Raw genomic sequence first — 19,954 nt, forward strand, 5'->3', positions numbered from 1 at the left:
GATCCCTTGGCCCCATGAAGCTTCTCCGTGGGCTCGTGGGGGCCTGAGCTGCAGAGACAACCTGCTCTGGGAGGCAGGAGCCGCTGCAGGCACTGCACTGGGAGCTTTGGCCGGGCCTGGGGCTGGGCTCAGCTGGGGGGGGGGGGGGGGGGCGTGGCTGCCCACAGCGCTGTTGTTGGGGCCCCCAGGTGCCGGGTCACGAGCCTACAGCTGGAAGGCAGAGGAAAGCAAGGACCTCTGCTTCGACCCCCCACAGGCTTTGGCCAGTCCTCGGGGCTCAGAATGGAGCCAGGGAAGGGAGGGGGTGGGTGCTAGTACAGGGGGGAGGTCTGGGAGGGCAGAGGTGGCCCCTCCAGACTGGGCAAAGGGACAGGCTATGGGAAGGCCTGCTCAGAGAGAACTAACTCAGATATTTGGGTTCTTTTCCAGACAAACCTGGGACCCACTTCACACCAGCGTCCCCGGTGCCTCTGGATGGTGAGTTGAGTGGGGGCCTCAGTTGGTGACAGGCTGTACTTGGGAGACAGAGCCTGGGGTGGGGCAGTAGCACTCTTTGGGGTCAGGGCCCATTGCTGGGGTAGGCACACCAGACGTATTAGGTGTATTTGGAGCAGAGAGGGGGAGACAGGCCTGAACCTATGGGCACAGACACTCTGCAGCCAGCCTCAGAGAGGAGGCTGGATGACGGACCCTGGGTCCTTCCTGGAATGTCCACAGTAGTGGGCAAGTAGAGGGCGTGTGGGGTCCCTGGGCCTGGGCCTGGCCCTGTGTTGGCCATGGACCAACACACACAAGCATGGCTCCAACTGCTTTGGGCCTTGGCCTTCTTGGCCAAAACACTGGGACTAAGTCCGGGGGTCTGCAAGCTGTAAGATGGGTCAGACAGTGTGTTCGGGTGAGGAGCAGGGGGTCAGGAAGGACCAGCGACCAAGGAGGGTTTGGAGAGCCCGTCCCTGGACTGAACAGCCTGGGGTTAGCTTTCTTGACCCTCCCTGAGGGGCCTGCTAGTCTGTGGGCCACCGTAATTAAGGTAATGTGAGGGGGCTGGGGGTGAAGCCATTAGGGCCACAGGAAAGGGCAGCTTGGGGTTCTCGCCTTGGGAGGGGACAGTGAGAGCTTCCAGGTTTGTGCTCAGTGCCTGGGTCCCCTGCTGGGTGGGTACCTGCCCGAGTTCACTGAAGTCCCTTATCGAAGGCAGTCCGTATATGGGATAGGGGCTCCAGTGGGCTGGGAGCTGGCGACCAGACTGAGTCTCCCACAGGCTGTGGGCGAGAGGCGTGGGGCTGTCTGGGTTTAAACACCGTCCTCAGGTTCCTCTCCCGAAGCTGAAAGCCTGGTGCATCTCCTTTGCTTGACACACACCCCGGTCTTTCCTACAGAGGCTCGCGCGGGCCCCCATACCCACATCCTGATGCTGCAGCACACTTGGGGACAGCTCCATGCCATGGCTGTCACCCTCCCTCGTAGGCATACACACTGTGTACTTGTGGCCATGGGCAGGGCTCAGGACACCCATTCCATCCCCCAGCTCACCCGAGACCAGGAGGGGAGGTAAACATACCCACTCCACCCGGTGGCTTTAAAAAGCCACTGCCGCCTCCAGCCTGGCGCAGGGCACGGGCCCCGGGCACGCAGGGAGCAAGACCGCACAGGGGAGCCTAGTGGCCAGAGAGCCTCCGTGGGCGTGGGAGCTGGGCAGGTGTGGCAGAGCGCAGGGCTCACGGGCACGTGGGTGCTCTCTGTGCGTTTGTGAGGGCAGCTTGCATGATGAGGAAGGGCTTGGACAGGTGTGGGGCTAGTGTTTCTGGTCTCCTGCCCCCAGTGCCTCGCCTTGCAGTCTGCCTTCCATACGTCCGACCCAGTGCCCTGGGCTTACTTTCCGTAGGTTAGCTGTTGTCAACGTCACCGCCCTCCCCTAGTTACTGTTCTGCGGGGGACAAAGCAGAACCCTGGGCTGTGGAGGGAGAGGGCAGGTCTCAGTGGGCAAGGGACATGCTAGTCATCCAGGAGTGGATGTCCTTGTCCGAGGGGCTGGGGTCTGGGGAGGGGTCTGGCCGGACCGAGGTGAGAAGAGGGGGAGACAGGCCTGAACCCAAGGGCACAGACACTCTGCAGCCAGCTCTGGAGCCTGAAGTTGAATGAGAGAAGGACCGAGATTTTGGCCATGGGCTCAGAACTCTGGGGAGACCTTGGTCAGCAGGTCCCATTGAAGCCAGTCAGAGCAGTCAGCTGGACATCAGCAAGTGCCTGTGAGCTTGGCCCGGGGGTCCTGAGGGCCTTGGCGAGGAGGAGGAGGAGAAGTGCCAGGGGAGAGTGGTGGGAAGACGCCTCGCAGCCTTTGAGCTGGGCTTGAGCCCGGAGGGGAGGCCAGTGAAGCGATGGTTCTCCTTCCTGCCCTTAGAGCAGGGGCAGCTGGAGCGTGCCCTGGGGTCCTGCAGGTCCCGCAGAGTGAGCCTCACGATAACCCTGGGAAGTAGGTCCCACTGTCCCCATTCACAGCAAGAGGTGCGCAGGCGTGATAACTTGCCCAGTCTCGGGGCCGGTGACGCAGCGGCGGTCGTGGGGCTCTGGGGTCCGCAGGGTGGGGCACACAGGTGCGACTGTGGGGTCGCCGTGGCAACCGCTAGCTCCAGCCCCTTTTGGGGCCCTGGCCTCCCCAGAAGAGAGGTGCTTTCTCCCTCCTGCCCTACTTCCGGAGCCTGCTGGGAGGCGACGGTGGGGCACCCCACCCACCCTGTCCACCATAACCATCGTTAGGCCCAATGAAACATAGACACAGAGGCCGGCACCTGGGACAGGCCCGCACGCCTGGGGTTGCCGTCGGGGCAGGAGTTCTGAGCACTGGAGTGAGCCTGCCTCTCTTCAGGAGGGGCCGTCCCTGACAGCTCGGGTTTCACGACTCAGGTCCCTCACCGTGGCGGTCAGGGCAGCCACTTCCTTGGGATGTGCTGGCACTTTGTCACCAGAGAGTCAGGAACTAAAATGTTGAAAGAGGAAAAGGACAGGTCAGCAGAGGCCCTGTGCTCAGCCTCCTGGAGGTCGCTGGGGAGTGAGGTAGGGCCGCAGGCCGGGGGGGGGGGTGAGGACATGGACTGAGGGGGGGATGGTAGATGGGGAGGTGCAGGCCTGTGAGTGCCCGAGGGGCCTCAGAGAGGGGCCCCACCGGCTTTCCTCTGGGAAGACCTAGGAGGGCTGGAGGACCAGGAACCTTCCAGAAGGCCACATCAAGAAAGCCACAGCTGAGGGACCTGGGGGAGGGCAGAAGTGAGGGGCCAGGCAGAGAAAGGCCCAGGAGGCCCGGCCACACAGAAGAGCTGTGGGAAGAAAAGAGGAACATGGAGGGAGGCCTGGGTTAGGGTGCCAAGGAGGGGCGCAGAGCCAGAGGTGGAGCCTGTGGCCTGACTCCGAGCCTGTCTACTCTTCAGCAGTCTGACCTCAGAGCAGAGGTGGGGGTGCTGGGGCTGCTGTTGGGGCCGGAGCAGCTCCCAGGAGGGGGCCAGGGCTATGAGGGTCTAGGTCACGAGTCAGCCGAGGGCCTTTGATTCTGGTGTGAGGAGAGGGTGGGCTCCTGAGCAAGGTGGGGCCGATTCCCTGCCGTGGAGCTGGTCTGGGGGTTTGTGTCTCGCACTGCCTCATGTGGGGCTCCCGGTGATGGGGGTCATAGCTCCCTGGTGCTACTGGAAGATCTGGGAGGTGCCGCCCGTCCACAGCTGAGAAGCTTCTACCCCAGGGAAAAGCTTTGGGGTGGGTGGGGTTTGAGAGGGGAAGGGCCAGGCCCCGTCAGGGTACATGGGCGTGTGTGGACGTGGGGTGTGTGTTCCAGTCAGCACCCAGCCCAGAATGTGTGGACACGCATGGCACGGGCGGAGGTGTCTGTGGGGGTTCTGAACAAATACACTGAGTGCATCTTGAGGTCTCCACAGGCATGTGGACACTGCAGGTGTGCATGGGTGCCCCGGGCCAGGGCAGAAGGTGTGCACAGGGCAGCAGACCTGGGGGCAGGGCTCTGACCGTTGCTTCTCCTGCCCTGCCCCCAGTGTGCCGAGGAATGTTGTGCGGCTTCGGCGCCGTGTGCGAGCCCAGTGCAGAGGGCTCAGGCCGAGCGTCCTGCGTGTGCAAGAAGAGTGCCTGTCCCGTGGTGGTGGCGCCCGTGTGCGGCTCCGACGCCTCCACCTACAGCAACGAGTGTGAGCTGCAGCGTGCCCAGTGCAGTCAGCAGCGCCGCATCCGCCTGCTCAGCCGCGGGCCCTGCGGTGAGTGTGCGTCCCAGGCCGGCTCCCTGGAGGTGGCAGGGACGTCTTCGGGACACCCAGGGCTTAGCCATAGGCCCTGCGGTGAGCGCCCGCCTCGGGTGGGCTCCCTGGAGGCCATGGCGATGGCCTCGTGAACCAGCCTCCCCCCTCACCGCAGGGTCCCGGGATCCCTGCGCCAACGTGACCTGCAGCTTCGGCAGCACCTGTGTGCGCTCAGCAGACGGGCAGACAGCCTCGTGCCTGTGCCCCACCACCTGCCAGGGGCCCCCCGACGGCCCGGTGTGCGGCAGCGACGGTGCCGACTACCCCAGCCAGTGCCGCCTCCTGCGCCACGCGTGCGCCCGCCAGGAGAACATCTTCAAGAAGTTCGATGGCCCTTGCGGTGAGCCCCGTCCCTGAGCGCGAGGCCTGCCTTCTGCATGCGTGCGCCCACGCTCTGACCTGTGCCTTCCCGCCTTCTAGACCCCTGCCAGGGCGCCCGCAGTGACCCGAGCCGCGTCTGCCGCGTGAACCCACGCACGCGGCGCCCGGAGCTGCTCCTGCGGCCAGAGAGCTGTCCTCCCCGGCGAGAGCCCGTGTGCGGGGATGACGGTGTCACCTACGACAACGAGTGCGTCATGGGCCGCACAGGAGCGGCCCGTGGTCTCCTCCTCCAGAAAGTGCGCTCTGGCCAGTGCCAGCCTCAAGGTGGGGAGACCTGGGGGAGGCCCAGCCTGGCCCCTCCGTGTGCCCTCTGGCCCTGCCTGTCCTCACCCGCTGCTGCACCCCTCCCTGGTGCCCACTAGCCACCCCTACGCCCGTGGATCCCTTGCACATCCGGAGGTGGGGGCTGACGTGGCCCCCCGGGCTGTCTGATCTCCTTTCTTCACGCCCCAGACCGGTGCCCAGACGTGTGCAGGTTCGGTGCCGTGTGCTTGTCCCGCCGGGGCCGCCCCCGCTGCTCCTGCGACCGTGTCGTCTGTGACGGGGCTTACAGACCCGTGTGTGCGCGCGACGGGCACACGTATGACAGCGACTGCCGGCGCCAGCAGGCTGAGTGTCGGCAGCAGCGCCTCATCCCTGCCAAGCACCAGGGCCCGTGCGGTGAGCAGCAGGGGTGCGGCCCACACTGAGAGTGAGCGGGTCCCGTGTTGGTCCCCGGGGCCTGTCATCACCTACCATCTCCATCCCGAGTCATGCTCCTCCTGGGGTCCTGGGGGAGGCCCGGCGGGGCTGGCGTCTGTCAGTGGGCTCTGGGTCAGGAGGTTCTGCGGGGGGGGGGGGTGCCTGGAGCCCCCGGGGTGGGGGGTAGGTGGGCAGAGGCAGGCCTCTTGGGTCAGGCTCCCTCGTGCTCCCGTGAGGCCATCGTGCCCCGTCCCCCTGCAGACCCCCGGGGGCCCCCACTGTGGGGACACCAGTCAGTGCTCCCGCAGAGGCAGAGTCTCTGGCTCCGTGCGGGGGTGGGGGCGAGCAGCAGGCGGTGGAGACGGCGTTATCCTGCGGCTGCTGTGGCTCTGCCGACCCCCCACTGTGTCCGTCGGTCGGTCTGTCTGTCTGTCCACTCTCTCTCTCCGCCTCGGTATTTTCTTCTCGGTCCTTTCCCTGTCTGCCCCGCCTCTTGTGTCTTCCAGCCTGACCTGCTGGCAGGATGACGTACGGCGCCTGCCGCCAGGAGCCCACAGCCCGAGGTCTGCCCCCGGCTCAGCAGGGGGGGTGGCTTGCTGCTGCCTGGCCTTGTGGTTCTCAGAGCAAGTGGACAGACACCTCCTCCCCTTTGTGGCCCTGGGTGTGACTGTGGGCTGCAGACACCCCTCCCCACGGAGGAGAGAGCCCCCCACCCCCGCACAGACGAGCGTCCCCAGGCTGCTGGTGGCTAGCAGTCAGTAGCTCAGGTGTCCGCATAAGCCTGGCCCTCCCCCCACCCACCATGGGCAGTCAGGGAGCTCCTGTGTCTTGGGGGCAGCCCTCCCCATACTCCAGCAGGGGGCTGAGGCTGTTTGGGTCTGCGTCCCTGTCTGCATCTGTCCTGTGTCTGTCCCTGTCTCTGCTGTGTCCCGAGCGTCTGGCTCTTCTCCCCGTGCACTCTCCCTCCACTGTCCCCACCCTGGGAGCAGGTCTGCTGCGTGGAGCTGGGGGCTTTGTGTGGGAGCCCGGGGGAGCAGGAGGACCTCACTGGCTGCCCGTGCTCTCCCCAGATCAACCCCTGTCCCCGTGCCTTGGGGTGCACTGCCCATTTGGGGCATCATGTGTTGTGAAGAACGGTGAAGCGGAGTGTGTGTGCCAGCAGGCGTGTCCGGGCATCTACGACCCCGTGTGTGGCACCGACGGGGTCACGTATGGCAGCACGTGTGAGCTGGAAGCCACGGCCTGCACCCTTGGACGGGAGATCCATGTGGCTCGCCGAGGACCCTGTGGTCAGTGGTGGGCAGGTGAAGTTGGCTGGGAGTGGGGGGTGGGGCATGCCGGTTGCCGTGGTGATGGGGCCTCTTCCTCAGACCGCTGTGGGCAGTGCCGCTTCGGAGCTCTGTGCGAGGCTGAGACTGGGCGCTGCGTGTGCCCCTCCGAGTGCGTGGCCTTGGCGCAGCCTGTGTGCGGTTCCGACGGGCACACGTACGCGAGCGAGTGTGAGCTGCACGTCCACGCCTGCACACACCAGATCAGCCTGCATGTGGTCTCAGCAGGACACTGCCGTGAGTGGGGCTGTGGGGGCGGGCAGGCTGGGGTCTGGGGTGCCCCTCCGCCGGGCTGACCCCTGCCCGGTCCCGCCCGTGCAGAGACCTGCGGAGACGAGGTGTGTGCTTTCGGGGCGGTGTGCTTGGCGGGGCGATGTGTGTGCCCCCAGTGTGAGCAGCCCCCACCTGGTCCCGTGTGCGGCAGCGACGGTGTCACCTACGACAGTGCATGTCATCTCCGAGAGGCCGCCTGTCAGCAGCAGACCCAGATCGAGGAGGCCCAGGCGGGGCCCTGTGAGCAGGGTAGGCGCGGGGACCGACCTGCCTGGGCTGCCACACGTGGGCCTCCAACAGGCCGCGCGGGTGACCCGGCTCCTCCCCGCAGCGGAGTGCGGCTCTGGAGGCTCTGGCTCTGGGGAGGACGGCGAGTGTGAGCAGGAGCTTTGCCGGCGGCACGGCGGCGTCTGGGACGAGGACTCGGAAGACGGGCCCTGCGTCTGCGACTTCAGCTGCCGCAGCGTCCTAAGGAGCCCGGTGAGGCCCCCCACCCCCCCCACCCCGGCTCTGGGCCGGCAGCAGGCGGCTGGCTGTGGCCACCCACGCCAACACCACCCCTCCAGGTCTGCGGCTCAGACGGCGTCACTTACGGCACCGAGTGTGAGCTGAAGAAGGCCAGGTGCGAGGCGCAGCGAGCGCTGTATGTCACGGCTCAGGGCGCCTGCCGCGGTGAGTGGACCTGCAGGGCCCGGCAGGCGTGTGTGCGTCTGTGCCGTGGCCTTTGTGTTCCCAGCTGTGTGCGCGCAGGTGTGCAGTACGTGTCCGTGTGGACACTGCGTGAGGGGCACGGAGGCACAGAGTGTTCGGGGGTGCGACAGTGAGCGTTCGTCTGTGTGTGTGGGTGTTAAGTGCCACGTAGTCAGCGGTCCTGCCCTGAGAACCCGCCGTCTGCGCCCGGGCGGGGCTCCGTGGGGGGTGGGGGGGAGGCCTCCCCGCTGCAGTGGGGAGACGGGCGGGGCTCCGGTAAATACGTTTACTGTGTTTTCACGTGTGCACAAGTGCCTGTGTGTGTGTAGACTTACGTACGCACAGGTGTGTGTCCGCGCGTGTGTGTTGGATGTGTGCAGTGTGGGAGGAACGTGGCCACGTGTGCGTGTGCATGTGCATTTGTGAAAACATGCAAGCCTAAGCAGGCTCGGTTCTGGCTGTGGGTCTGTGCGTGGCGGCACGTCCCTGACCTTCGGGTGTCCTGCGTGCTTTCGGTGCTGTGCATACAGGTGGGTTTGTGTAAGTGGCGTGGCTTCCTCACCTGTGACCCGAGCTCCAGGCACCCAGGCCCTGGTGGCAGGTGGCTTCCAGAGGGCTGAGTGGGGGCGGCCGAGGAGACCGAGGTGCTGTGGCCAGGCCCACAGTGGACACGTGGCCATGCCTGCCATCTGAGCCCTCTGCCTCTCCCTGCAGGCCCGACCTTGGCCCCGCTGCCCCCCGCGGCCCCCCCCCACTGCACCCAGACTCCCTACGGCTGCTGCCAGGACAACGCCACGGCGGCCCGGGGTGTGGGCCTGGCTGGCTGCCCCAGTGAGTACGCCTGCCCAGCCCCACCCCAGAGCTGCGCGGGGCCACAGAGCCACGGTGACCACAGCCTGCCCTGGCCTTGCAGGTTCCTGCCACTGCAACCCACATGGCTCCTACGGTGGCACCTGTGACCCAGCCACGGGTCAGTGCTCCTGCCGCCCGGGTGTTGGGGGCCTCAAGTGTGACCGCTGTGAGCCCGGCTTCTGGAACTTCCGTGGCATCGTCACTGACGGCCGGAGCGGCTGCACCCGTGAGTGACGGGCAGTGGTCAGTCCCCAGCCAAGCGCTCCCACCTGTGTGTCCTGTCCCTGTGCTCCTCGCCTCACTGCTCAGACCCCGGCCTGACCCACACCAGGCAGGCACGGGGCCAGGCTCTGGCGCCAGTGAGGAGAGCAGGCGCAGACCTCGGGTTCCTTCCCCGGCCCTCAGCCTGCAGCTGTGACCCCCGGGGAGCCGTGCGGGACGACTGTGAGCAGATGACTGGGCTGTGCTCCTGTAAGCCTGGGGTGGCCGGACCCAAGTGCGGGCAGTGTCCAGATGGCCACGCCCTGGGCCCCGGTGGCTGCGAATCAGGTGAGGGCCAAGCCTGGCACTGACCTTGTCTCCCCGTGCCTGGGGTGGGGCCATCGTAGGGGCAAGGCCTCCTGAGCCGGCAGCATCTCCTGTGTCTGCCTCAGACTCCTTGGCACCCGAGACGTGTGCTGAGATGCACTGTGAGTTTGGGGCGTCCTGCGTGGAGGAAGCTGGCTCCGCCCGCTGCGTGTGCCCAACATCCACCTGTCCAGAGGCCAGTGCTACCAAGGTGAGGGCTGGGGCACGTAGAGGGCATGGGGGGCGGGGAGGGGCCTTCCATCGCAGCATCCTTGCCCTGTGCCATAGGTCTGCGGGTCAGATGGAGTGACCTACGGCAACGAATGCCAGCTGAGGACCATTGCCTGCCGCCAGGGCGTGGATATCTCCGTCCGGAGCCTCGGCCCGTGTCAGGGTAAGGCCCCACTCTCCGCCTCGAACGGACCGAGAAGGCCCGGCTCAGGGCTGACCGCCTGCCCTGGGTCTCTACTCAGACTCTGTTCCTCCCACAGAGTCTGTCGCTCTCGGTGGCCGCCCGACCCCTGTACCCGTGGCTGCGTCAGGGCCCAACCTGAGCATGGCACTGCCTTTCCCCCCGAGCACCCCATCCCTGGCGCCCACCAGGACCCCCCACAGCCAGCCCACTCCTCAGCCCTCGCCAGGACCTCGGACCACGGCTAGCATGCCCAGGACTACCACGAGGCCCATGCTGACCATGCCTCCCACAGCCTCCACTCCAGCAGCCAAGCTCGCCACGTCTGCCTTCGGCGAATCTGGCAGTGCTGACGGGAGCGGCGACGAGGGGCTGAGTGGTGACCTGGAGGCCAGTGGGGCTGGCTCAGGGGGTGAGCGCGGGCTCAAGGACGCAGGGGAATGGGGCCCGGGAAGGCTACCTCCAGGGCCAGGCTCAGACTGTACCTCCTCAGGACTCGAGCCCCCCGAAGGTGGCAGCGCTGTGACCCCTGGGCCACCCATGGAGAGGGCTTCTTGCTACAACTCCCCTTTGGGCTGCTGTTCGGATGGCAAGACACCCTCGCTGGACGCAGAGGGTTCCAACTGTCCCGGTGAGTGGATGGCCGGGGGCTGGGGTTCAGCGTGACCTGTGGCCGGACACGGCCAGGAATGCTGTCTCCCCTGCCAGGCAGGAGGCCTGCCCGCAGGTGGGCACTCAGGGTGTACGGTCTTCTGATTTGGGGACACACGTGTGCGTGGTCTTGGACGCAGCTCAGGCATGTACACGTGTGGTCTCGGCCCCCACACACACGTGGGTGCCCAGGACCCTGCAGCTAACGTGTCTTTCCTGTTGCAAGCCAGCCTGGAGCACTGCTCCAAGAAGTCCGCCCGGTAACTGGCGCCAGCCCCGCCCCCGAGACCCCACTAACCTCACGACCATCTGACTAACTTGCCCGCACCCCATGTGGCTTGCTGCTGGGGTCCGCGCCCGTGGCCCACCCAGCAGCCCGGCTGGTCCCAGCAGGGCCTCACTGCCACCTCCCCCACAGCCACCAGGGCCTTCCAGGGTGTACTGGAACTCGAGGGGGTCGAGGGGCAGGAGCTGTTCTACACACCGGAGATGGCTGACCCCAAGTCGGAGCTCTTCGGGGAGACCGCTAGGAGCATCGAGAGCGCAGTACGTGCAGGGGCGCGGCCCTGCCCCGCTTCTAGCTTCCCTCCCAGGATGCACCCAGAGAGGTGCTGGAATAGGCGGCCGGACAGTCCGGCCTGGGCAGCTCCCCAGAGCCCTCCCCCACTGCCCACCCACAGCTGGACGACCTCTTCCGGAACTCCGACGTGAAGAAGGACTTCCGAAGCGTCCGCCTACGGGACCTGGGGCCCGGCAGCTCCGTCCGAGCCATCGTGGACGTGCACTTTGACCCTGGTGAGGCCCCGTCCCGGCCCCTCCCAGGAGGTGGGCGGGTGTGCGTAGGGTTCTCCCATGCTCCTTGTCCCCTCCTTCTCAGCCACGACCTTTAGGGCATCCGACGTGGCCCAGGCCCTGCTCCGGCAGATACAGGCGTCCCAGCGCCGGTCCCTGGGGGTGAGGCGCCCGCTGCAGGAGCACGTGCGCTTCCTGGACTTCGGTGAGGGCCGCCGCCCACCCAACCCCTCCCCACTTCCCTGGGACCCTCCCCCCTGCCGGCCCTCCCAGGGCTCTGCTCTCGGGGGTCCTGACGGTCCTTCTGCCCTCAGACTGGTTTCCTGCATTCTTCCTGGGAGCCACCACAGGAGCCACGGTGGCCACAGCCACGGCCAGAGCCACCACCATGGTCCACCTGCCTTCTGCTGTGACCCAGCGGGCCCTGTCCCCCAGTCACACCAGCCAGCCTGCTGACAGGACCACAGCCCTGCCCACCACACGCCAGCCACCCACCACTGCCCCCCGTCGCGTGCCTGGACGCCGGCCCTTGCCCTCAGGCACCCAGCAGCCGCTGAAGCCCTGTGACTCCCAGCCCTGCCTCCACGGGGGAACCTGCCAGGACCAGGGCCCTGGCGGCAGCTTCACCTGCAGCTGCCCAGAGGGCAGGAGGGGTGCCGTCTGTGAGAAGGGTAAAGACCACCCATGCTGGAGAGAGGCAGGGAGGCAGAGGGAGGGCTGGCAAGCGTTGAGGCCGGGCCAAGCCACAGGTGGGAGTTGGGGGCCAGGCCGAGGGGGCCCAGGTTGGGGTGATGGGGCTGGGGCCAGCCTGGGGACTCAGGGCTGGGGCAGAGCACCGAGGGGGCAGGGGTCCTCCGTGCCCCTCAAGTGGGTCCCTCCTTGCCTGCCAGCAGCACTGCACCCCTCTGCGCCAGCCTTCGGGGGCCACTCCTTCCTGGCCTTCCCCACCCTCCGTGCCTACCACACGCTGCGCCTGGCACTGGAGTTCCGGGCACTGGAGCCCCAGGGTTTGCTGCTATACAACGGCAATGCCCAGGGCAAGGACTTCCTGGCGCTGACGTTGCTGGGGGGCCGGGTGCAGCTCCGGTGAGTGGACAGGGCAGCCCAGGTGGCCGGCGGGGAGGGGGCTGCTGGCAGGGATGGTCAGGAGGGGAGCTGAGGGGGGGGAGGGGGGAGGGCAGGTGGCTGAGGTGCAGCCGTGGTCCCCGCCTGAGGTTGCTGTCCTGAGTCCCTGCTCCCATTCCCCAGGTTTGACACTGGCTCGGGGCCCGCGGTCCTGACCAGCTCAGTGCCCGTGGAGCCCGGCCGCTGGCACCGCTTGGAGCTGTCTCGGCACTGGCGTCGGGGTACGCTCTCCGTGGATGGGGAGACCCCTGTTGTGGGCCATAGCCCCAGTGGTACTGATGGCCTCAACCTGGACACAGACCTCTTTGTGGGCGGCGTCCCGGCGGACCAGGCTTCCGTGTGAGCATCAGGGAGCGGGGGACACCCCTGACCCCAGGCCCCTGAGCTTGGTCCTGACCCTTGACTCCTGTGGTCGGCATGTAAGAGGCCCAAGCCACTTGCAGATAGCACAGTGGGGGAGCACGAGTGTGGATGAGGGCAGTGACCCTGATGTGATCCTGATCCCGATTCTGTCCCCTGGGCAGCGTCCCTGAGCCTCAGGCTGTTGTGTGACCACCAAGGAGGGGCTGGGCTGCCCCGACCTTTAGTCCTGAGCCGTGACCCTCAACCCACTTCTTTTTTCAGTCCTGTTTGTGGGACTGGGCATCCTGAGAGCCCCAGAAGCATGGACGGGGATGGGGGCAGCCCTCATCCCGGCTGGCAGGGGAGCCAGTGGTACAGCTGGCTGGGGGAGAGGGTGTCTTGGTCTCTGGCCTCTGATGCCTACCCTCCTCCTGGCGGCAGGGTGCTCGAAAGGACCTCCATCCGTGTCGGCCTCAGGGGCTGCATCCGCCTCCTGGATGTGAACAACCAGCGGCTGGAGCTCAGCAGCTGGCAGGGGGCCGTGACCCGGAGCTCCGGTGTGGGCGCGTGTGGGGACCACCCGTGCCTGCCCAACCCCTGCCTCGGTGGGGCCCCGTGCCGAGCCCTGGAGGCTGGCATGTTCCACTGTCTGTGCCCCCCCGGCCGCTTTGGTGAGGCTGGAGCCTGGGCTGGGCGCGGGGTTGGGGGTCACGTCCGCATGTCTGTCGGCGTGGGACCTCATGGTGTCTCATCACAGGCCCCACCTGCGGTGCTGACAAGAACCCCTGCGAGCCGAACCCCTGCCACGGGGCCGCCCCCTGCCGCGTGCTGCCGGACGGGGAGGCCACATGCGAATGCCCCCAGGGGCGAGGGGGCACCACCTGCCAGACAGGTGTGGGCACTGGGCCATCGGTGCAGGGAGGGAGGGGGTGGGGACGGCGGGACTCGGCATTGGGGTGCGGGTTCTGGCTGGGGTTAGGGTCGGGGTTCTGGCTAGCGTTAGGGCTGGACTTAGGCCTGGGGCTCACAGACCAGTGGAGGTGCAGGGAGCCCCAGGGGTCAAGGCCCAGCCCCGTGTGACTGCACTCCTGTCCTCCACAGCTTCTGAGCGGGATTATTCCCAGCCCTTCCTGCCTGACTTCAACGGCTTCTCCTACCTGGAGCTGAAAGGCTTGCACACCTTCGAGCGGGACCTGGGGTCAGTAGGACAGAAGGGGCGGATGAGGGGAAGGACCCCCCCAGCCCCTGCCCGGCCTGCAGGGTGAAGAGCCATTGAGATGCCCCCGCCTGTCGCTACCTGACCCCAGGGAGAAGATGGCTCTGGAGGTGGTGTTCCTGGCGCGTGGCCCCAGCGGTCTGCTCTTCTACAACGGGCAGAGGACAGACGGCAAGGGGGACTTCGTGTGCCTGGCGCTGCGGGACCGCTTCCTGGAGTTCCGCTATGACCTGGGCAAGGGGGCTGCCGTCATCAGGTGCGCCCTCACACGTGGGCCTGGGACTGAGGCCGGGGACGCTTGGCAGTGTCCCCGCAGGCCCCTGGGTGGACGGACTGGCAGGGCCCAGAGCCTGCTCATGGTACCCCCTCCTCACCAGGAGCAAGGAGCCAGTGGCCCTGGACACCTGGACCAGGGTCTCACTGGAGCGCAGTGGCCGCAAGGGGGCCATGCGTGTCAGCGATGGGCCCCGCGTGCTGGGGGAGTCCCCGGTGAGTGTCCCCAAGGCCGTGGGCCTCCCACCAGCTCCCCCCCACCTCCCTGCTCCCTCCCCTCCTGGGAGGCACAGCAGTCCCTGCCCCACAGCTGGCTCTCACAGAACTGTTTTCTCCCCCGTCTGTCCTGTGCCTCTGTCTGTCTGCTCTCTGCCCCCACTGCTCTCTGGCTCTTGCTCTGCAACCCCCACCCTGCTCTTCGGACGCCAGAAATCCCGCAAGGTACTGGTCTCTGCTCTCCCCCTGCTCGTTCGTCTCCTAGAGTAGCTCCCGCCCCACTGAGTCTCCACACAGGCCACATCTGTGTGATTAACTTTGTGTTCTGGATACGCTGGCGGGTGACACGGTTGGCCAGTGCGGGGGGGTGTGGGGGGCGTTGATCTGGGCCCCAGTGTCCTTGTCTCTGCCTCATGAGCAGCCCCCGTGGCCCCCTCACGCCCCTCACGCAGAACCTCCCCCCAGGTACCGCACACTGTCCTCAATTTGAAGGAGCCGCTCTATATTGGGGGGGCCCCTGACTTCAGCAAGCTGGCCCGCGCGGCCGCCGTGTCCTCTGGCTTCGACGGCGTCATCCAGCTGGTACATGGGGCAGGGGCGGGGCTCATGGGGGGGGGGGCTCTGCAGTGGGAGGGGTGGTCGAGTCCCGAGGAAGGGCCCAACCCCAAGGGGTCTCTGTCCGGGGCGGGGGCTGCTGTGGAAGGGAGGACAGCAGGCCAGACTACGCTGCTCTACCCCTCACCCCCCAGGTTTCCTCGAAAGGCCACCAGCTGCTGAACCGGGAGCACGTGGTGCGGTCCGTGGAGGTCTCATCTTTTGCCCACCACCCTTGTACCCAGGCCTCCGGCCACCCCTGCCTGCATGGGGCCTCCTGCCTCCCTCGGGAGGCCTCCTACGAGTGCCTGTGCCCTGGGGGCTTCTCGGGGCCTCACTGCGAGCAGGGTGAGATGGGTGAGCGCAGCCTGGCCCCTGGCCGAGGCTGGGTGGGGGGCCCCGCCCGAGGCAGCCCTCACCCCGACTGTCTCTCAGGGCTGACTGAGAAGTCGGCAGGGGACGTGGACGCACTGGCCTTCGACGGACAGACCTACGTCGAGTACCTCAATGCCGTGACTGAGAGGTAACGTGCCACCTGGGCGCCGGGCGCCCCTGCCCTCTGCCGTCCGTCCGGTCCTGTGTGAGCCTGCTGTGCGGGGTGAGACGCGGGCCCTGCCACAGCCACCGACCACTCTGCGGCCAGCAGGGAAGGCCTGGCCTCGGCCCCGCAGCCGCCCGCTGCCCTCCTCCGCCCGCCCCCAACCTTCTCCTCTCTCACCACCTCTGTCTCTTTGTTTCCAAGCGAACTGACCAATGAGATCCCCGTGTAAGTAGCACCTGGGCCCCCACCACACCATCCTGCTCCCCCATTCTCAGCGCCTCCCCCGCAGTAGCCGACCCCCACCCCCGCGGAGGGCCAGGCTTTCCCATCCCGGGGCAGGAGACTGAGCCTAGGAAGAGGGGCAGGTCATCCCCTGCATGCGCTGCAGCTCCCGCCCCGCCCTGAGGCACCACCATGGCGTGCGCGTGTACGTGTGTACGTGCATCAGAGCCCACACAGGTCTGGGCGTGTGCATGCAGGTGTGTCTGTGTGCATATGTGTCTGTACATGCACATGCGTGTTCAGACATCCGGGGGCCTCTCCCAGGCAGGGGAGCCCCGAGCCCTGCCTCTTGACCTCTGCCTTTGACCTGGGTCGTGCCCACTAGCCCTATGTGTCCACATGACATCGCCCAGGCTCTGCGTGGCCTGTGTCTCTTCTGTGGGTGCTTGCTCACACTCTCCATTGCCGAAAAGGGGACAGGGGGTGGGGCAGGGCTGCCAGGTACCCCCCCCCCCCGACCCTACACCACAGCCTGTCTGTCCCCTGCTCACCTGCTTCCCCTCTCTTCCGGCTTCTAAGTCCTGATGCTCCGGATTCCGGGGCCCTTCCCAGGTGAGCAGTGGCGCCCAGCCCCCGCTCTCTGTCTTCCTCCTTCCTCTGCCTGTGTGTCTGCCTGTCCGGTCCCCCTGCTGCCGTCCGTCTCGCGACCTGTGTGTCCCACGTGGGTGTGCGCCCGCATGCCCGTCCAGGCTCCCCGGGCTTCCTTGCAGCCGCCATCATGGCCCTGCCCTCCCGCCCCCTGCGCCCCATCCCCGGCCACCCTCGGAGGCCCTGACGGTCTTTCCCCCGCAGCGAGAAGGCCTTGCAGACCAGCCACTTCGAGCTGAGCTTGCGCACGGAGGCCACACAGGGGCTGGTGCTGTGGAGCGGCAAGGCCACAGAGCGGGCCGACTACATCGCGCTGGCCATCGTGGACGGGCGCCTGCAGCTGGCCTACGACCTGGGCTCCCAGCCCGTGGTGCTGAGCTCTACCGTCCCCGTCAACACCAACCGCTGGTTGCGGGTCAGGGCGCACAGGTCAGAAGGAAGCCCGGGCCATGCCAAGAACAGCGGCGGGTGGCGCCTGGACTTGCCCAGCCCGGGCATGCCCGGTCACTCGTAGCCAGGGCCCAGGTTTGAGGTGGGGGCGGGGCTAAGTGCCCGACTTGAGGCCATTCCCAGGGCTGGGGGAGGGACAAGAGGACAAAGGAGAAGCACTTGTGGCCAGGGACTCCCTGATCTGAACAGGGAGTGCTTGGTCTGCCCAGATGCTGTCGACTGGGTCTGAGCCTGGCCACCCCTACAGCAAAGTGTAACCCGCGTGAGGACCCCGCTGCCCTAGCCACCAGGCACGCTCCTGGGTATCAGTGCCCCCTCATTCTGGCCCCCAGGCGGGACTTCCAGGAGAGAGGGATGTGGGGCTGAGGATCGGGGGGTGGCAGGTGTGCCCTCTGGAAGCAGCTGATGATGGCCTCACCCACCACACCCCCAGGGAGCAGAGGGAAGGTTCCCTTCAGGTGGGCAACGAGGCTCCCGTGACTGGCTCTTCCCCGCTGGGTGCCACGCAGCTAGACACAGACGGAGCCCTGTGGCTGGGTGAGTGTTCTGAGGGGGTCCAGGGGAGGGGTACCCCAGGCTCTGAGAATCAGAGATGTACCCCATCCCTGGGGCTGCAGACTGAGTGCTGCCTGAGTGCACCCGTCCCTGTCCACACACCAACTGGCCAGGGTACTTGTCCCCTCCTGTCTTAGGCCCTGCAGTTCCCGGGGCGACTGTGGGGCCGGGAGGCTGGAGCATGTCTCCTGGTCAGGGAGCCCCCCTCCCCCTAGGGTGCTGACAGGCCTTGGGTAACTCGGGGTCTCTTGAGTACCCATGGGTCTCTCTCTGCTGGCTGGTCCCCAGACTGCCCACGGTCACAACGGGGTGGCCTTCCTTCCGTCCTCCTGCAGGTGGCCTGGAGAAGCTGCCCACGGGCCAGGCCCTGCCCAAGGCCTACAGCACAGGCTTTGTGGGCTGCCTCCGGGACGTGGTGGTGGGTCGGCGCCCGCTGCAGCTGCTGGAAGACGCTGTCACCAAGCCGGGGCTCCGGCCCTGTGCCGCCCCGTGAGACACACCGCAGCCCGCCACGCACCCTGTTGTCATTATTTTCTATTTTTGTAAACTCATCAATTTTTTGATATGGTTTTCTTGCCTACGTGTTGGCCAGAGGGACTGCTGGGCCAGCTTCCCTACCGTCCAAGCAGAGAACCACAGATAAACTCTGTGTCACAAGACTTGCAGGGGGAGACAGCGCGGGCAGCATGGAGGCCTTGTGCTCCTCCACCTTGGGCCAATGCCTCTCACCCCTCTTGCTTTGCCTCCCCGATGTGTCCACCCGGGCTGGGCCTGTGTCCCCAGCGCAGACAAGCAAGCTGGGGCTTGAGGGGGCCTTTCCTCCCCACAAGCCCTAGGAGGCCTTCCTGGGTCCCCACTTGAGGTGTCCCTCCTGCATGTGCCGTAGGCCAGGGCAAGCTTCGAGCCCAGCCCGGCCCCTCCCAGGCCTCCCGTGCCAATACTGTGACTTGGAACCAATGTTACATTACTGTTGGGGCTACTGTACTCTCCGTTCAATCATGTCCACTAAGCCCAGAGTGCTGGAGAACAGAGGCCAGGCCAGACCTGGTCAGGGCACCTGGGCCCTTAGCTAGCCCTGCCTGTGTCCCCAGCCGGCTTGGACCTAGCTGTGTCCCCTCCCTGACACCACCCATCTCATTAGGCGTTCTGAGAGGGAGCAGGGCTGCTCTGTGGTGTGGGCGATGTCCACTGCCTGCTTGCTTGGGCAGCTGGCATCCCCCTCTCAAGGATGGATGTCTGGGCCTGACCACCAACCTTTATGCATTGCTTTTGGTTGACACCTGGGGTGACAGGGCCATCACCCTTCCTGTCCTGGCCCAAGGGCAGCTGAGCACTCTCCCTCCGGATCTGGTGCAAGGGGTGTCCAAGACCAAGGCCAAGAGGTGGGCGTAGAGGCAGCAGAGAAAACTGCAATATTGTGCCCCATCCCACCTGCCCCTCCCCCCACACCCTGCCGTCCTGTGGGGTGGCACCCCTCACCCTCCCACAGCTGGGAATGGGCCACTGAGCCCAGAGGCTGGAGCGAGCCTCATATGTCATGTCACTAACTCCAGTCTGTGTCTGTGTGTGTGTCCGTCACCGTAAATAAAGTCTAAACACTTTACAAGAGGTGCAGGCATCTGTCCACATCAAACACCATCCCTGGGCTCTGCGGGGCTCAGGGACCGCCCACCGGGCTCCCTCCCGCAGCTCCTAGTTCAGGTTTGTGACACAGCACAGGCGCCAAGCTCCCTTAGGGTGCTCTGGATAAGAAAAGGGCCTTGCCCTGAGGTGTGTAGGGCTGCTTTTCGCAGCATGCACCCTGTCAGGCATGGGGTGGGGCCGTGGAGGCCAGCATACCAGGTGGCTGTGGAGGTGACTGGCCTCAGGCCACTCAGGCCGCAGGCCCGGAGCGCACATGTACATGTGCTTGTTTGCGCGTCATCTACATCGGTGTGAAGAGTGAGCAGATTGTACTGACTGAGGTCAGCGGGGTTGGGGGTCAGGGTAGGTGGGGGGTAGGAGGGCTGGGGGTCCAGCCAGGGTGCATGGGGGGCCGGGCAGGCCGCCCTTCTCATTGCCCAGGTGGAAGGGCAACCCTTGGCTCTGCTGGGAGACCCCAAGCAGGAAGCCCTGAGAGGGGTTGGCCCCGGGGAGCTGTGACCAACCAGTCCCACAGCAGCTGTGAGCCTCTAACGAGGAACGGGAAAAAGGGAGAGTTGAGTGGCTTCCTTTCTGGAACTCCTGGCTTTTATAAAGGGTAACTCTGGTGTTTTGTTTTGTTGTTAACAGAAAAAAAAGCAGAAAATGAATATAAGAAAACAAATACCCACCCCCTGCGGGGCGGGGTTGGGGGGGTGACCTGTTAGACCCTGGGCTTGCACATTTTCATCCATTCTTCTTTAACTTGTTTGTTGGAGATGTGTGTGGAATGGATGCCCTGTGCCAGTCAGCTGTCGGGCCCTGGGGCTGGGGGTTGGGGCCTAAACCCCAAGGGGCTGAGGAGGGACAAACAGGTGGTGATGCAGGGCATAAGGAGCAGGCCCAGCCCGAGGAAACCCTAGCGCTCAGATCCAGACCTGAGTGTAAGCAAGTTGCTGGAGACCGGGTATGAAGGCCTGAGGTGGGCAGGAGGGGGTCCTCACATCCTTACATCAGTGCAAGGGCCCTGCCGCTGAACGGAAGGCGCCCTGCGGGGAAAGGGAAGGCAGACCTGGCCCGGACAGCTGGACGCCCCGGGTGCAGGACAGGCCAGCAGGGTGGTAGGACCAGGCGAAGACAGGCAGGACAGATCCTGTGGGGCCGGGCCGGGGGGTGGGGCAGTGGTGGGTGGGTACAACCCGAATGCACCTGGAGGGGCTGGGCTTGAGG

General features: G+C 66.1%; 1 protein-coding gene across 14 annotated transcripts in view; it reads left to right on the forward strand.

The window, feature by feature from the left end:
- The window catches only part of AGRN (agrin), a 33,140-nt gene extending 14,430 nt beyond the window's left edge, over window positions 1-18,710 (forward strand). For 3 of the 14 annotated variants that reach the window (XM_059138159.1, XM_059138173.1, XM_059138170.1), the window contains 37 exons: window positions 430-477; window positions 4,038-4,253; window positions 4,411-4,635; window positions 4,716-4,940; window positions 5,130-5,336; window positions 6,428-6,646; window positions 6,728-6,922; window positions 7,007-7,207; window positions 7,290-7,438; window positions 7,525-7,630; window positions 8,363-8,479; window positions 8,562-8,726; window positions 8,906-9,049; window positions 9,154-9,278; window positions 9,356-9,461; window positions 9,559-9,891; window positions 9,973-10,110; window positions 10,549-10,676; window positions 10,811-10,925; window positions 11,008-11,127; window positions 11,237-11,593; window positions 11,813-12,008; window positions 12,171-12,386; window positions 12,831-13,060; window positions 13,147-13,281; window positions 13,491-13,587; window positions 13,697-13,861; window positions 13,983-14,094; window positions 14,308-14,319; window positions 14,560-14,676; window positions 14,844-15,045; window positions 15,124-15,211; window positions 15,431-15,454; window positions 16,031-16,063; window positions 16,304-16,528; window positions 16,983-17,086; window positions 17,440-18,710. In XM_059138159.1, the coding sequence (XP_058994142.1) occupies window positions 430-477; window positions 4,038-4,253; window positions 4,411-4,635; window positions 4,716-4,940; window positions 5,130-5,336; window positions 6,428-6,646; window positions 6,728-6,922; window positions 7,007-7,207; window positions 7,290-7,438; window positions 7,525-7,630; window positions 8,363-8,479; window positions 8,562-8,726; window positions 8,906-9,049; window positions 9,154-9,278; window positions 9,356-9,461; window positions 9,559-9,891; window positions 9,973-10,110; window positions 10,549-10,676; window positions 10,811-10,925; window positions 11,008-11,127; window positions 11,237-11,593; window positions 11,813-12,008; window positions 12,171-12,386; window positions 12,831-13,060; window positions 13,147-13,281; window positions 13,491-13,587; window positions 13,697-13,861; window positions 13,983-14,094; window positions 14,308-14,319; window positions 14,560-14,676; window positions 14,844-15,045; window positions 15,124-15,211; window positions 15,431-15,454; window positions 16,031-16,063; window positions 16,304-16,528; window positions 16,983-17,086; window positions 17,440-17,597 (5,753 nt within the window). In that variant the 3' untranslated portion in view covers window positions 17,598-18,710. The remainder of the gene's footprint in view (window positions 1-429; window positions 478-4,037; window positions 4,254-4,410; window positions 4,636-4,715; window positions 4,941-5,129; window positions 5,337-6,427; window positions 6,647-6,727; window positions 6,923-7,006; window positions 7,208-7,289; window positions 7,439-7,524; window positions 7,631-8,362; window positions 8,480-8,561; window positions 8,727-8,905; window positions 9,050-9,153; window positions 9,279-9,355; window positions 9,462-9,558; window positions 9,892-9,972; window positions 10,111-10,548; window positions 10,677-10,810; window positions 10,926-11,007; window positions 11,128-11,236; window positions 11,594-11,812; window positions 12,009-12,170; window positions 12,387-12,830; window positions 13,061-13,146; window positions 13,282-13,490; window positions 13,588-13,696; window positions 13,862-13,982; window positions 14,095-14,307; window positions 14,320-14,559; window positions 14,677-14,843; window positions 15,046-15,123; window positions 15,212-15,430; window positions 15,455-16,030; window positions 16,064-16,303; window positions 16,529-16,982; window positions 17,087-17,439) is intronic. The other 11 variants (XM_059138162.1, XM_059138171.1, XM_059138161.1 and 8 more) reach the window with 10 other exon arrangements.
- Window positions 18,711-19,954: the final 1,244 nt, after the last annotated feature.

This window comes from Mustela lutreola, chromosome 10 (assembly GCF_030435805.1).
Source record: "Mustela lutreola isolate mMusLut2 chromosome 10, mMusLut2.pri, whole genome shotgun sequence".
In the NCBI taxonomy this organism is placed as follows: Eukaryota; Metazoa; Chordata; class Mammalia; order Carnivora; family Mustelidae; genus Mustela; species Mustela lutreola.